This window comes from Chaetodon auriga, chromosome 5, assembly GCF_051107435.1.
Source record: "Chaetodon auriga isolate fChaAug3 chromosome 5, fChaAug3.hap1, whole genome shotgun sequence".
NCBI classification, from domain to species: Eukaryota; Metazoa; Chordata; class Actinopteri; order Chaetodontiformes; family Chaetodontidae; genus Chaetodon; species Chaetodon auriga.
Window position 1 is genome coordinate 9,776,243 of NC_135078.1, and position 15,896 is coordinate 9,792,138.

Sequence of the window (15,896 nt, forward strand, 5' to 3'; positions counted from 1 at the left end):
GGATCGACAGCATTTGAATTGTGTCTCAGGTTTGTTATACTCGGCTTCTGAGCTTGAATCCTAAACTTGACCCGAACAATTACCTTTTCAGGAAAGAAAGAGGACATTTTCACTATAAAGCTTAAAAGTACATCTCATCATAAGACCCTGACCCCCAACAATCACCTACATACAGCCCTCTTATCTCTACCATCAGCACGCTCTACATTGCTTTGCTCATGTCGGTGTCAGAGAAAGCCACTAATGCTCTGCTGTGTGTGCCGGGGTTTGGCTGCAGTCATCCTATTTTTGGAGACTGTCAATCGACCAGTCACAGCACATTTTCAACTGCATGTCTCTCTCTGCTTCCATTGACAGAGACACTAAAATAAGAGGGAGGACTAAACCTATTTTTAAGACCACCCCAGTCTTCAGCAGCCCCCAGGTGGACTGGTTGTCCTGTGCAGCTCCTTGAAAGCATCACACTGCCATCAGAGAGCCGTTGAAGTATCAGTCATGACGTGCATGAATCATTTAAAAAGGGGTAAAATATGACAGTTGTTACTTTCAGCCACCCCTTTTTTGCAGAGAAGTGACATTTATGGACACAGAGAGAAGAAACCTAGTAAAGAAGTGGTTGTATGAGTGATTTTTTAAAATTGAATTACAGTATGCTAGAATTTATACGTATGTACAACATATAGGCCACATGGTCCATGTCCCATTTGTGTCAAAGCATGTTCTGCATTTGTATGCACTCAAGATCAGAGCATAATGGCAAAGGTTTGTTATTGAAGGCGTAGTTGGACAGTAACTTCTGCAACCTGTAACTTTCTGTTCTCTCTTCTGGCTGCTTTTACACTCTGGTTTTTGTACAGATGAAAGGACTGAAACATAATGTGTTCAGCAGTGAGCTTAAGAGGTGCCGGTAAGTGGATTTTGTTCCTGTTTGACATAGCGAGGCTAGCTGTTTCCAGTCTCTGTGCTAAGCTAAGCTAACCGGCTGCTAATGGGCAGATGTGAGAGTGGTATTGATCGTGGAACGGTCTGACAGTAAGATAATAAGCGTGTTTCCAAACATGTAAACCTTTGCTTTAAAATGACCTACACTTTCCAGACAACAACCAGTTGTGTGCACAAAGGCTATCTTCCCCTAAATTTAACCAAATAGCAGTTTTGGTTGAATGAACCTAGCTAGCTTAGCCATACAATAGAGGTAGCACAGCAGAAACACTCCAATGGTAACAACATCCACCCTCTAGCACCTCTAAAGCTCTCTAACACCTTACATCTTGTTAAATAAAACCGACAAAGTGTGATGACAATTTGCAGGTCACATATATGTGCTGGACTACTGAACATTAATTACATTAAACAGATGCAGCGGTAAGTGCTCGCTGTCTGAAAGCACATCTGATGTCATTATTCAGCTTCACCATCTGTCACAGTGTCACACTACAACATATAGTATCATATGGAAGCTCTTACAATCTGTGTTTGTCTTTGAGCTCTGTGATATTCTGAGCATCTTCCTCATTTTAGTAAACAATGCTCTTAAAGCAAATAAGATATACAGTATTTAATCCCTCTCTTGAGACAAAAATAAATTTGTAGCTGCGTCATGTTGCCAGATCCAAATTTCAGGCTTAGTGAAGGAGTCACAGAGCTGCAAGCTATGACTGCTACAATTTTAGCGTGTGAACTGAGCTGCCAAGTTCTGACCGTCAGTCTTGTGTGATGACATTTATTATAGAAATTATTTCACACCAGGATCGTGAGTGAATGAAAAGATAAGTTATTTTCATTTCTATCGTATGTTTTTACTTACAGCAGAGCCCCTTCTTTGTACTTTGAAGCATTCCAGTTCTAATTGCAAAATGCAGATCAGACCGAAAACCTGAAAGAGAATCCTAAAAACGAGGTACTGGGATGGGTGGACCCCCCTCACACACACCCACACACACACACACACACACACACACACACACACATAGACATACTATACAAGCAAAAACACACACACCAGAACACACCAAATTCCATTCACCGACTGTTTGACAAGAAGCTTCAATATTATCTGGCAGATTCTCCATGAACATCTGCACCACTATTAGGTTTCTGCCTAATAGTGGTCCCCCTCACCCCCCCACCCCACCCGAGAGGCAATAGAATCGGCGCCCTCAGAAAGGACTGAATAAGGAAATTCTCCCACAGTGGAAAGTAGTGGGACAACCAACGACTGCAAGGAGCGTCCTTGAAGTTTTCATTGTGAAAAGACGCTGACACAGGCTGTTTTTGACCTGAAGCTGACAAGCTCCGCTCCGTTCTCTCCTTCACTGTTGAAATACAATGCTTACGGAGGAGAGCTGGAGTAAGCCTTTCTCCTGCACGTTTCAACATACACACATATTCACTTTTACACACTTGTATGTTCTCACACCAAAAGCCTGTCACTCGCACATCTTTAAGAAATCACTCGTCCCCCATTTGAATAAACACTTTCTGGGGCCTTGGTCAAATAATTACGGTAACAATATACAGCGCCCGGCGATGACAGGAATAATATCGGCTCTGTTCATCAGCAAGGTAATTTGTGAGGTCTTGCCGACTGGAGGTAGGAAGAATATGCTGACACGCAGTAATGGTATATGGCCAAATGGTAATGATATTTTGACAGCAGCTATCTGCAACGCTGGGACTCCCATGAGCTGCCAGTGGGTTGTGCAATACTGAGGCAATACAATGAACAGTCTAATTGTCCCTCCAGTAGAAATATAGATAGTTTGACAGAACAACTTACCACCTCGAGGCAGTCCACTATTTTGCTTAGCTTGTCTTCTGGTAGATTAGCCAAGAGTGAAACACTGACAGAGAAGACAAAACGCAGATGATGAACATTGATTTCTACATGTACATTAGAATACAAATTACTATGCACACACTACCAGGGTCCTTTCATGTAGAACCATATTTCCTGTGTCACTGTAATCAAGTAACATGGCAGGACAATGCAACTGACAAATGACATGATCCACGCTTGATGTCATGTTTCAAAGTTAGGTTGTCAATGATAGTTCACACATCAGTAACAATTCACATTCATCATTTTCTGTCGCTCAATGTTCAAGCTTTTAGCCTTTTCAGTCTCTTTAAGCTGCTTGGTTTTGTTCTCAGCCACCAAACTAAGCTTGCAGCTGAGACAGGCCCACAGCAGGCTACCTGCCCACGGAATAGCTAATAAATTAGGCCAGCAGTGGTGTACCATGGATCTGCAGCCATGACTTTGTTTTCGAATCTTTCTGCCCCCTAGTGGTCCACGATTGCTTAATGCAGCTTTAAAATATTCTGTCAGTATAAATGTCTTTTTGCTATGGTGAGAAAACCCACTGCTACTACATCTACTACTTCTATTCCAAGGGACAAAATTTGTTCATTAAAATTTGTCCAAAATGATCTACACACTTAAAGACAATCTCTTTCATATTGTTATTGTGTCCAACAGAACCCCCAGACCCCAATCACCTTGTCTATTTTCTGTTTATGGCCTATTTAGCTAAGACTCAGGAATTTAATCTTTTCTCTTTCTTTAAATATTGGTTAGCATCTAGTGGCCATTGAATAGTTTGATGTAGATGTTTACTGACCATATTTCTACCATGTCCCCTAAAAAGTGCTTCCTGATTGGCTGACGGGAATCCACTAAAATCATATATTGCACATCAAATCATTGAAGAACAATGTCATTCTCCACCTCTATCTTGGCCATTACTTTCTTATATAGGAAACGTTTGTTGGACATTATTGCTGATAAGAATCATTACAGTAAGGTGAGGCTAGCTTTGTCGCTACAGCTTGGGGCTAACCTTCGGAGGAAGTTGCGGTACTGTTCATGTCGTGTCTCAGCCGTCCTCCTCATGATGTTCTGAAACACCTCCCGGTCCAAAGCCCATGTCCTCACTTTGTTCACCGCTGTAAAAGCAACATCACCTCCATCAGAAAGCAGGACACAATCCAGGTTCTGACCTTTCAACAAACTAGTTAACCTGATTAGTAAATATCAAAGGAGCAGCTGTTTCCAATAGCAGAGGAAAACTTGAGACTGATAATCATGATGGAATAGTGAGTGACAAAAAAAGGAACATTCTTCTCCCTTATCTTTCTTCCCATTTTCTTGTTTAATTAAACCCCTCTATCTCTGCAAAGACATCACGTATTGTTTTGTTGTGTCAGATGGACAAAGGAGGCAAGAAAAACACTATAATCTGTCCTCTATCGGTGGTGGTGAGTCACATCAAATCTACAGAAACTCTGAGACGAGCGTCCGTTGGTGCAAGGTGGAAGAAGCATTGAAAGTCTGACATGAGCCAGTAGCAAAGAAAGAGTTCCCCTTCATCTGCTTCATCTGTTAGCATGTAAAACCCACTGAGAGAGACTTGTCAAACTGTCACGTTTTTTCCACTTCACCCTGAATATTGAGGTCAACTCAGTGTCCCTCCCCCAAGGGCCACCGGTCAATTACTTGGTAAAATACACAAACCTGAACAAAGAGCACTCACATAGCATATGGTATGTGCTTCCCAAATGCCAAAGAGGTGAAAACCGATCAGAATACAAAGCTGTGTATATCATGTAAAGCCTTTGTCAACACACCCAGGCAAAAGCTTGTTTACTTCAGTCTAATGACCACTCTGATTCTCCTGCTCGCAAGATCAGGCGATTATCAGCTTTGAGAAGTCACTGCAACTCAGACGAAGGTCAGAGAAGTGTCAGATTACATTCAGGGGTGCGTTTTCAGGGAAATAAGAAAATATCCTGTTAAAGGGTAAGGGGCAAGATGGGAACCTCATTTTCATTGGTCACTGTGGCCGGTAACAGAACAAGGGTAGCTACCATGTTTTCCCCTCAGCCACAGTCACTATTCTGCAGGTGTTAATTATCCTTATGTGAATATCTACATAGATTCACAGAAGCACCAAACCTTGGATTTTACACCTCACCGCTGTGCTCAATGTTCAGTCAGTGTCAGCTTTAGGTCTTTAGATAGATTTTTGTCAGTGACAGTTGTCCACAACTTAAAGTAATAGGTCATCAGGGAAAAACAGCTTGCCTGGCTTTGTCCAGAGCTCAAAAACAAAGAACCTCTGAAGCCCACCAACAAGTCACTGCTCCCAGTTTCTGTCTGATGTTCGGGCTCTCAGCTGTCTGCCAGTCCCTTTTTAGTATTAGGAGACATAATTGACAGAGATCTTTGTCTTGTCTTTTACATTTCTCTAGCACTTTCCTGCTACCTGGAACAACTTGGTGACGTAATCCTTCACTGCACATTGCCTCTGTGCTCTGTGCCTGCAGTGTGAACAGCCCGGACTGCTGATCATGTGTGGAAATCCTAACTTCATGAATGTTGAATTGGGACACCACTAGACTACATGTGGATGCACAGTCTGAGGAGGGAGGGGCGACAGCAAAGCAGGGTAATGGGACACAGCATCAGACTTCTGTTACGTGACATTTGATCGTGTCTGCCACAAGGTCACAGTGTCAGTCCCTGCAGCGGTCAGTGTGTCCATCCTCAGCCATCACGGGCACACCGACTGACTGCTCAGTCACGTTTAGGCAGACTGAAGAATCACTACAGTCTGATGCAGCAAATGCAAAAGTACAGTCTGATCAGGAGAAGTTGAGTTCTGAGGAACTTTGTCTGCATAAATGTAAAAGCCTTTACCTCGCACTGATGCAGTCCGTGTGCAGTTGTACAGAATGGCTAATTCTCCAAACGTGGTCCACACCGTTATAGATGTGAGCAGTTTGTTGTGTTGAAACACATCCAGCTTCCCATCTGTAAGTATGAAACAAGGACAATCAATAGTTTTTTTAAACCCACATTTAGGACACGGATGAAAAGACACAGGAGACAGACAGTGTGCTACAGGCATGGGCGTGGTAGTGGGGGGAAAAGTGGACCTGACTACCCAGGGCCCGAGTTGGGAGAGGGGCCCATGACAATCCTGATTTTTTTTTTTTTTTTTTTTTTTTTTTTTTTGTGATGTTTTTATTTCGAATGAATTGGGCCCTCCAATTTATTGGTGTCATAATTTATTTCAAATATATTTATAACATCAACTGAGAGAATGAACTTTATGTCACAGTCCTCCCAACATATTGGACATTCTGGGCCCCCCCCTCTTGGACGCGCAAAATGGTTTAGTCCGCCCGACAGCGACCGGCGACAAGTGGAACATCAGTGAGCCCGGATTGAATGACCTGGGGGTCAGACAGCATGCTGCCCAAAAAGCAAAAATCGGGGTATCAAAAGAAGAAAGAGCGGAAGGCAAAAGAAAAAAGGCAGAATGAAGGGAGGCAGCTGTTGACTGCTTTCTTTCCAAAAGGTGAACCGAGTTTGCTTGTTATGCAAAATCCAATTAAAGTTAACGTAGTCCACTACAGACAGCTGCTGCTGATGTTGTATGCTCATGTGAAGTCTTTAGCTTTGCTAGTTTCCAACCAGGCTGCTTGCAGCTTTTTGCAGCTTTAGATAACGTTAGTTGTCACTTTACATCTCATGTCAGCAAGGCTTTATTTCTTTTTCTGCAAGCTGAAGAACAATTTGACAGTCAACATTTTGTACTATCGCAAGCTCTGTTGATAAAATGACATAGGCCTTTAATGTAAAAAGCAGAAACCAGTCACAGCTTCTTTTTTTCACATTGAACCTTAATATTTTTCTGTTCATTTATACTGTACCATCTCATTACAAAAGTAATGCAGCTTATTTGATTTGATCCTGAGTGTGCAGTTGTCTCCTGTTCTCCTGTTCAGGAATAAATGTTTTTAAATCAAAATTTGCAAGAGTGTCATGGATCAAAACGTTAGTACAGAAACCAGATGTAGCCTAATGTTTTAGGTATTTGAGCAGAAGTAGACCAAATGCATCAATTCAGGTGGTGAATGAAAGAACCACTCATCAATATAATCTGATCTGGCTGTAGCTTAAAACCCTATTTATGCTTTTTTAATTTTAAATAAATACCCTCTTTTTGTCTTTTTCTTCTTCTTCTTCTTCTTTTTTTTTTTTTTTGGCCCACGCGCCTCGTGCACTGGCATGGATAGGGGCCCACTGACATTGAGAGTGTACAGGGCCCAGAATTTGGTGCTACGCCCCTGGCTACAGGCACAATCGAATGACATTTAAGTTTCATTCAATTCAATTAACAAAGGACAAGGGGTTAGGTTACTCATCAGGCTCCTTTGGCTCAAACATCACAACGTTCTTCTTGTGCTTTTCATTATTTCACCACCTGCTAGATGTGGATAGAGCCTGAAGAAATCCCCACAAACAAGCAGGTATATGCTACCTGTTACAGAGACTCAGTAGAAATACTTTAAGCACATGAAGCATCCTTAATTTCCTCCATTTCCTTTGACTTACAACATTAATTCTGGGATATATCGCAAATAATAAGAATAAAAACTCCTTGGGTCCAGCTCAGCTAAAACTTATGCTAGTGGCTTAAAAAAAAGAGAAGAATATCTTTTCTAAATTGCTAAAATCATTTATATATGACAAGGAAACAACAAAATATCCCCTCATCTGTACCTGCTGCTGGAGCAACGTTAGACATAACATTTATTTTTAGGCTCTCGGTCCATCAGTGACCCTGAAATAAAATCATGTGCTGCACAAATTACAACTCAAATTAAAGACTTCATTAATGAGATTACAATCACTGGCTCCTGATGTCTGTGTGACTATTTCAAGGGTTTTCACTGGAGAATAATCATTAATCATGAGCAGTTTTAATACCTTCATAATTATTCCAATCACAAAAGCAAAATCTGTCTTGGATTCAGATTCATTCAGTGCAGTCAAGATTCCGTTTTTATCATTTGTCTTAAAGATTCATCATTCTGCATTCATTCTAATATGTCAATGTTTGGTCACATTTGAACACACCTGACTGTGTGTGATTGGTTACATTAACTCTACTGGAGAGACTCCATTACTGTACCGACGTATTGCATTTTCCTCTCCAGTCAGAAATCATTGTAACACCAGACAGCAGAACAAATACTCAGACATTTTGTCTGTGAATGGCTAATTTCACCACCAACCACGCTGGCTGATGACCAACCATTGTGCCATGTGGTCATCCAAGAAACTTTGTTGCCTGGTTACTCTGAAAGAGTTGTCAGTGACATTTGGGACCTACCAGTTGCTACAGATGGAAAACGTTAGCTGTGGGGGCCCTGTATCAATCAAAAAACTGCAAACCAAGCACTGAATGAATCGATTCAAGCAAACGAAGAAGTAAACAAATAAATAAATAGATGAAAAACAATGTGTAAATATTTAAAAAATAAATACAGACTGAGGTTATGGTGCGCTTCACTTCCATGTACTTCATAACACAGTGTGTCTGAGTGACTGTATGAATGCAAATTAACTTTTTCACTCTCCTGCCAAGAGCTGATAAACCAGAGGAATTTATACTGTATACACCTGCCAATAATGCTTTTCATAGGCCAGAATAATCACAGTCTACGTTCTTCAACCAACAACATTAGGTTAGTTAACCTTTCAAACTGGTACAAATGTTCGCAAAAGTTTAGATGCCATTAATCTGGGGAGAGAACCAATCAAAAGCATGCTTGATGCAGATCGGCTGTTTCCCTGTGATTTGATTGGCTCGTGGTCAGGGAGGCTGTGCAGGAGCCAGTGAGGGCGGAGGTTGAGAAGATGCAGAAAGACCAAAACAGTGATTAAGCATCTTAAAAAGCTGCTTTCCAGAGTGGCAGGTGGCTCAGCTTTTCCTGCCAAACGTTTTTCTGTTCATTTCAGACCCTCTGACCCTGCAGTCAGCACAATTTAACTCCATAATTGGTCACTTAAAAAGCAGTCAAATGCAAGATAATACACAGCTCGGGAAGGATACGCATGGACACAAAACAGAAAATAAAATTAGCAAAGTAATTGCTGTCTGTAATGCTCCACATCTGGCTTGTCATTTACATCATGGCATCCATAGCATCACAACTACTGTAATATTTTCCCTGACCAGACATCTTGAATAAAGCCCACTAATGGCTTTATTCAAGATCACCGGTCAAATGATGAGATCATGAGATTTGGGTTTGTACATTTTCCAAAACCACATTGAATAAATTCATACTTTGATTGATTGAAATAAAATGTGAATGTATGTGTTTCCATCCACTGCTGTATTCATCAAGATAAGCAGTAGGTGGTGCTAATGCAGATAACACAGATCTGATGTTTTCATCTCTGAAGTGGACATTTACTCACATGATACATTTTGGTCATGCGTCACATCTCCTTGCAGTTGTCATGCATTAGTTTTGTGTAAAAGGTTCTCAAATGTATGGAAACTATTGTATAATTTATGCAACATGGCCGTAACGTCTGAAGCCTACAAGTCTGCTACTGTCCATGTCATCTTTCTTAAAGGTCCAGTGTGTAGGATTTAGTGGCCTCTAGTGGTAAGGTTGCAGACTGCAATCAAGTGAACACCCCTCGTCTCACCCTCTCCTACAGTGGCCACAAAAAACACAAAAGGCACACTCTAGAGGCAGTGTTTGGTTTGTCCGTTCTGGGCTGCTGTACAAACATGGTGGACTCTGTGGAAGAAGACCGGCTCAGTCTCAGGTAACAAAAACAATTCTTATTTTCAGGTGATTATACGCTAATGAAAACTCAACGGTGCTTTGAAGTTGTTATGGCTGATAGAGGCTGTGGGTTTGTCATGTTTGTGACATGTTGATCGTTTATCGTTGTGAACAGCCAAATGGTGCGTCGCTTTAAATGTTGCTGATGCAAAGAACTGTGGGTCGGCATTATCAACCTTTCCTTTGATAAAGCATGGCCCAGTGTGACCTACGCTACAGAGAGAAGAACGACGTGGACAGAAGAAGTCATTTCCTAATTAACTTCCTGACCAAGAAGACGATGATCAAACAGGACTGAGCCTACCTGCCAGGACGAACAGATGGTTCCCAGGCTCTCCCTGCTTGATGACGTACTCTCCCTGCTGGTAGGTGCGCTCATACATACACTCCACCATGTCTTTGATCTGCTGCAGCTCCAGCCTCTTCAGGTACTGGTTCTTGTTCAGGGCATCCGTCAGCAGCTTCTTCACACTGCTCACACAGAGATAACAGAGGAAGGCTTAGAAATGTGACGTCTGCTGTGAAAATAAGTGGTGATCTTGAACGCTGTCGTTTGTGTTAGCTATTGAATGGTTACACTGGATGACCTGCGCACTGCCGGTCACTTAACTTTGCATTTTCGTCATTACGTTTTTGTTTGTAATGTGTTTTTTTAGGCAGAGAGAAACAAAAAGAAAAGAAAGAAGGATCTAAAAAAACTAAATGATACTGAACTGATATCAACTTCAAACATTTTGATAATCAAATAATAATGTTTAAACAAATATGCAAAAAAAAAAAAAAGTGCCCATTTCTTCCCTATTTTCTTGGTCTTGCATGTTTAGTGAAGTGAAGCTCTTTGGGTTTTGTGCTGCTGGTTGACCACAACAAACAATTCAAATATACCAACCCTATTCTGAAAGATTGGGATGGACATTTTTCACTATTTTCTATTTTCTTGCTTTCTTTCAGTCTGTTCGTCCATCCTTCCTCTGTTCCCTTTTCCTCTCTTTGTGTCAGTCCCTCCTTTCTACATTTCTCTCTTCTTTGTATCTTGGCTTTTGTTTCTTTCTTGAATTCTTCATTCATCCATTTCTGCTTTCATTTTGTTTTCCTGTCCGTCTTTGTCTTTCCTTCTTTACATTTTCTTTCCTTATTTCCTTCCTTATTTCTTGCTGTTTTGCTTCCTCCTTCCCTCTTTATCTATTTCTTCCTTTATTTTCATCCTTCACTCCTAATTTACCTTTCCCTTCCTTCTATGTCCTTCTTCAACTGATCTTAAAACATCAAAATCACCAAAACAGCCAAACAGCCTTTTTCACCACAAACACTTCAACTTTGTACATTTGATAGTAGTAGGTTTTACTTATAGTACTTGTTTATGTTTACTGAGTTAAAACTGATTTAAAGGCATGTTTTCCATTGCAGTTTTCATACATGTTCAGTGAAGGATCATTTTAAGTACTTCTCCCACCGCTGACTGCAGCTATGCGGTGCGTTCCTGAGCCCACTGAGCCACCAGGACGCCCACATCCACATTACTCACTTTTTAGTCTGCGTGAAAAATATTTTGTCTCCTGCGAAAAGATGACTATTTGCAGCCACTGGGCTCCTTCCGACAATGAATCAAGTGTAACAGCGAAAACATAAAATCATCATGAGCTGTCGAACTTCACCGTAGTGCATTTTAACAGCTGCAGCGAGAAGAAGACATCGCTTCCTCTGGGGAGTTGTAAACCGCAAAGGTTAAGAGTCACGGCTGGATGCAAACTATAGATCATGAGACCCAGTCGCTGCTCGGAGAGGCGAGCGGCGCAGGTGGTGGGTGGTCTGTTTATCCACCTTATCGTGTGTGATAAATTATCACTTTGGGCTTCATAAAACGAGAGCAGATGACATCCAGCCCTTTATTTTTCAACCCACATCCCTTCCTCCCACCTAGATGTGTCATTACTTTCCCGGGTCTGCACCACGCTACAGTGTCACTCACACAGGATGAGGATTCTGTTCCGGAGGGCCCGTCTGCATGAGGGTACCAGCCTGCCTCATTTACATTGGTTTTGGTTATATAATGCACACTGGGCTTATTAGCAGCATATGTTTGAAACATGAGGATCAGGTTGAAAGAGGGAGACTCTGCATGCTCACATGTATTCACTGCAGCGCGCTGTATTCATGTAGTACAATATGAAGAACACTTACTGTGACAAAAGGCAATTTCGGCTTTCATGTTGGAAAATCTAACAGGACTGACTGACTGGGGTCACACATTAGGATATGACTGTTGGCAGTTTTTGATGTTTTTACAATGCATTGCAATTTTTGGTATTCTGGAAATGATAAGGAAATGACATTGAATAATATGAGTTATAAATGTGCACATATACCCATCATCAGTCAACGCATTGATAAATTTGGCTGCATTATAAGAGCCAGAAGTGGGACTAAATGAAGAGGCGTTTCAGACCTGGCTCTTGTTGCTGAGCTGAGCCAAATGATCTTGCTCACTAAGAAGAGCTGGAATTCCCATCACCAGCTCCTTTTTCTTAATGAGTAAAAAGCAGAATTGGGTGAAACAGAATGAAGTGAGCAGGAAATTTTCAAGGGATAGTTTGATATTTTGCGAAGTAAGCTTATTTACTTTCCGGTGGAGACTTAGATGACAGGATCAATACCACTCTTCTGTCTGTTAGTTAACTATGAAGCCACAGCCAGCAGATGATTAGCTTAGCTTAGCTCAAAGGCTGGAAACAGGGGGAAGCGGCTAGCCTGGCTCTGTCCAAAGGTAACAAAATCCATCTCCCAGCAGCTCTAAAGCTCACTAATTAACACGTTTTAACTTGTTTATTTTATCCATATAAAAACCACAGTGTGAAAGTGACGGTTCACAGTTCAGAGGGTCGAGTGTCAGACTGTTTCTTGGCCAGTCACTAACTTCCTGGAATCGCCGCTGGTTGCCTCGCAACTGCTGAGCCAGGAAACTGACAGATATGAAAGTGATATCAAGTGCAGCGGATCTCAAAATGTTTTGTCCAGTTTCCTGATTTTTGACAGGTTTTTAGAGTAGGCTCTAACTTTTCAACTTTTAACACAACTCGTCTTTATCAGCATGGTTATCTGTGGGTCCTTCTGATTAATTAGACAGGTGACTTAAAATCACTATACATACTAGCTATACAAAACAACCTTACAGTCATCTCTTTTCTAAACAATTTGCTAAGAAACACGCTGTTTACTGTTAATAAAAAAAAAAAATCTAAGAAAAGTATAACTGAAGCCAGTATTTGGGCTGTATGTCGAACTGGAGAGCAGCTGAGTCGCATCTTCAGCAGTATTACCAGTGATCAGAAGATCAGGGATCAATCCGGTTTCAGTGTCGACCTCTCTGATCATGCTCACAGCCACTGGGCCGCTTTCGTATGCAAGCTTAATATTTAACATGTTACTTCTTCAGAGGCAGAGAGCTCTGATGGATTGAAATGTTTGCTTCATTGAGCCTCTTTTGTCAGTCTAAATGATCCTTGGTGTCCTTTTTTTTTAGGCTTGAAGCCTTAACGTCCCCACGAGGCAGCATTTTGAGATCAGCTTACTTTCTTAATTTGATATATTTCCTGTCAGGGTGGGGCACACTGTTAGTCTAAATCAATGGAATGACAGTTGTTTTTCATATGAGGGGTGGAGCTTTTTTCAGGTAATACCATTGTGTGCATTTTTGCCATTAATTGTAAACAAGGCTATAATAACCAAAACTGAAAAAGCCATTTATTGTTTCATGAGAGTATCAAAGCTACACTACATGGACAAAAGTATATGTACTTCCAAGGATTACATGTTCAAAATAGACTCATCCTGGACGCACAGTTGATTATATATCACATTTGTTTTCTATGTCTTCATCAGTCCTGACTTTAAGTCCCTGACCAGCAGCTGAAAAATCTGGACCTGAATAGCGTTGGTCCTTACGACATCTTTTTTTGCACATCATCACACTGAAATCTGCTGCTGCTGCTTGTGTTTGCAGCTCTCCTCCACCGGGTTGAGATGGACTGAGCCTGAGGGTATCGTGAACCTTTTAACTGCCTTCTGTCTGGCCTCATTTTCATCCTCTTTTTTGTGTCTTTGAACTTCCCTGAAAACAAACCTCTCACCTTGCATCCTTCGGTACCCGGGCCTTCTCGAAGGAGAACTTTGGCAGGCCGCTGGAGTCGTAGGTCCTGGATGTGGGTTCTGCCGACACCCCAGCTTTGGCCCCCTTCCTTCTGTTGAGGGTTTCCTTGATGCGAACGCTGAGGTTGGGGCTGCTCTTACCACTGGTTTTGATGGAGGGGGGCCTCGATGGCAGACCTGCCGAGGCTCCGCTCTGGTTCCTCATCACGTCCTGCAGCTTGTTGAGCTGGATGCACTTGTTCTGCAGCTCCTCGCTCAGCTCGGCCAGAGCTCGCGTCTGTTTGGCCAGCTGCTCCTGGAGACCTTTGATCTGCTGCTCCTTGGCACAAAGCTCCTCATCCCTCCTCTTGCCCTCTCGCTCCAGCTCGTCCACTCGGGCCCTAAGGGAGTCCAGGGATGAGTTTTTGAACCTGCCACCGTTATCTTTGTGGGCTCGGCTGTTGGAAGCTGCAGCAGCAGAGCCGTCTGTGTGTTTGTAACGCTTTGATTTCATCGAACCGTTCCCCATCTTATCACCTGAGGATAGGAAGGAAAGTCAATATTTGCTGAAGTGACTGAAACATTATCATAGAGAAGTGAGCTTTTCCGACAGGACAGTGACATTTAGCACAGGAAGATCTGTTTGAGGAAGCTGGGAGTGAGGTTTCAGACAAAAGTGCTGACGCTGTGAGGAGAGAAAACCGGAGAAAGATGGAAAGAGAGAGGAGAGAGAGCAAATCAGTATATAATGGTCAATGAGTGTGTCCTCTCCATTTATTATTCAGAAGGCAGGAAGTATTACATTACATCAACAGACAGTCACTCCCTATCTGCCAGCAGTGAAGGAGATGCTGCTCAGGAAGCTTTCAAAGAAAACATGTCAAAATACAAACAACTTGAACGATAGCATTTCACTCTGAAGTGAACTTTTCAGCCATTTTTCTCTGCAGATAGTAAGAGTGCATATGGGAGAAAATGTCAGAGAACAATCCTGCTTTTGTCGTTCTGGACTGTCGCCCACTCACACACACACACAGTCCACTTCATTCATGACATTCCTGCTGGATACAGTGAGCAGATGCCAGATCAGACTGTTCTGACATTATTCTGAAAACTAAATGCCTGCCATCATCTATAAACCTTTTTACAGACATTACTACAGAACTTATCTTTCCCTTTGTTTAAAAGCCTCAACTCCACACACTGGCTGGCTAAAACCAGAGTGCCACTAACAGATTTACTGTCATTCAGCCGAGGACTCGTACTCTCATACTCTAAGAATATTCCCCAACTCTTGTTATAACGTGAAGGTAATTCAAAACGAATTCAGTTTAAATTCACTTATTAAAAGGACTCCTGAGAGGACCGTGCACCTGCTCCTCACGATGCCTCGTCATTCCTCCCCACAGAGTGATAAATGACTTCAGTTCAGAGTGAATCTCGCGCTCACCTGATTAGTTTCCAGAGCCTTCAAACGAGCCTGCACGACGATTTAAAAGAAGAAATAACGTGTTTGCACATTCGAGCATCCGTAGAGAAGCCGTCCATCCAGCAGGCTGTCCGTATCCTCTCCTCCCTCTGTCTGCCTCTCGCGCTCTCTTTCCTCCCCGGCGGTGCGCGTTCCTGCTCGCGCGCGGCAGCCGCTCTGACTGACAGGTGAGGTGTGAGCGAGGTAGACCCCTTTAAACAAATTTGGAGAAGAATTAAGCAGTTATCTGTTCACTCAGGTTTCGTTGTAATAATGAGGCTTAACTTTTTTTTGTTAACCTTTATTTATCCAGGAAAAACAGACATGTGATTTAGAATATCATGAATAGCAAATACAATCATCCTAAATACAACCTAAATATCACTTTTAAAGAACCCAAGATCTGTATAAAATTATAGAAATAACTCCAACCAATCCCAAACACAACTGGCATGTTAGAACATGCATACAGTGAGACATTGCCTTAAAAGAGAGGATAAGGCAGAAGGGAAGATGGAGGCTGATGGGGTGCAGAAACTTATGTTTGGATGTGATGCAAATGGGGTTTCTGAGGAGAGGCGATGGGCATTTGTTTGCATGTTTACTGTACGTGTGGGCATGAGGCTGAAGCATTTCTGCAGCA

General features: G+C 42.1%; 1 protein-coding gene across 1 annotated transcript in view; it reads right to left on the bottom strand.

Moving 5' to 3' along the window:
• The window catches only part of prkg2 (protein kinase cGMP-dependent 2), a 28,677-nt gene extending 13,289 nt beyond the window's left edge, over positions 1–15,388 (bottom strand). The window contains exons 1-6 of the mRNA XM_076731642.1: positions 15,236–15,388; positions 13,788–14,322; positions 9,965–10,131; positions 5,702–5,815; positions 3,843–3,948; positions 2,780–2,843 (exon numbers count right to left, since the gene is read on the bottom strand). Coding sequence (XP_076587757.1) covers positions 2,780–2,843; positions 3,843–3,948; positions 5,702–5,815; positions 9,965–10,131; positions 13,788–14,314 — 978 coding nt within the window. The 5' untranslated portion in view covers positions 14,315–14,322; positions 15,236–15,388. The remainder of the gene's footprint in view (positions 1–2,779; positions 2,844–3,842; positions 3,949–5,701; positions 5,816–9,964; positions 10,132–13,787; positions 14,323–15,235) is intronic.
• Between the last annotated feature and the right edge of the window lie 508 nt (positions 15,389–15,896).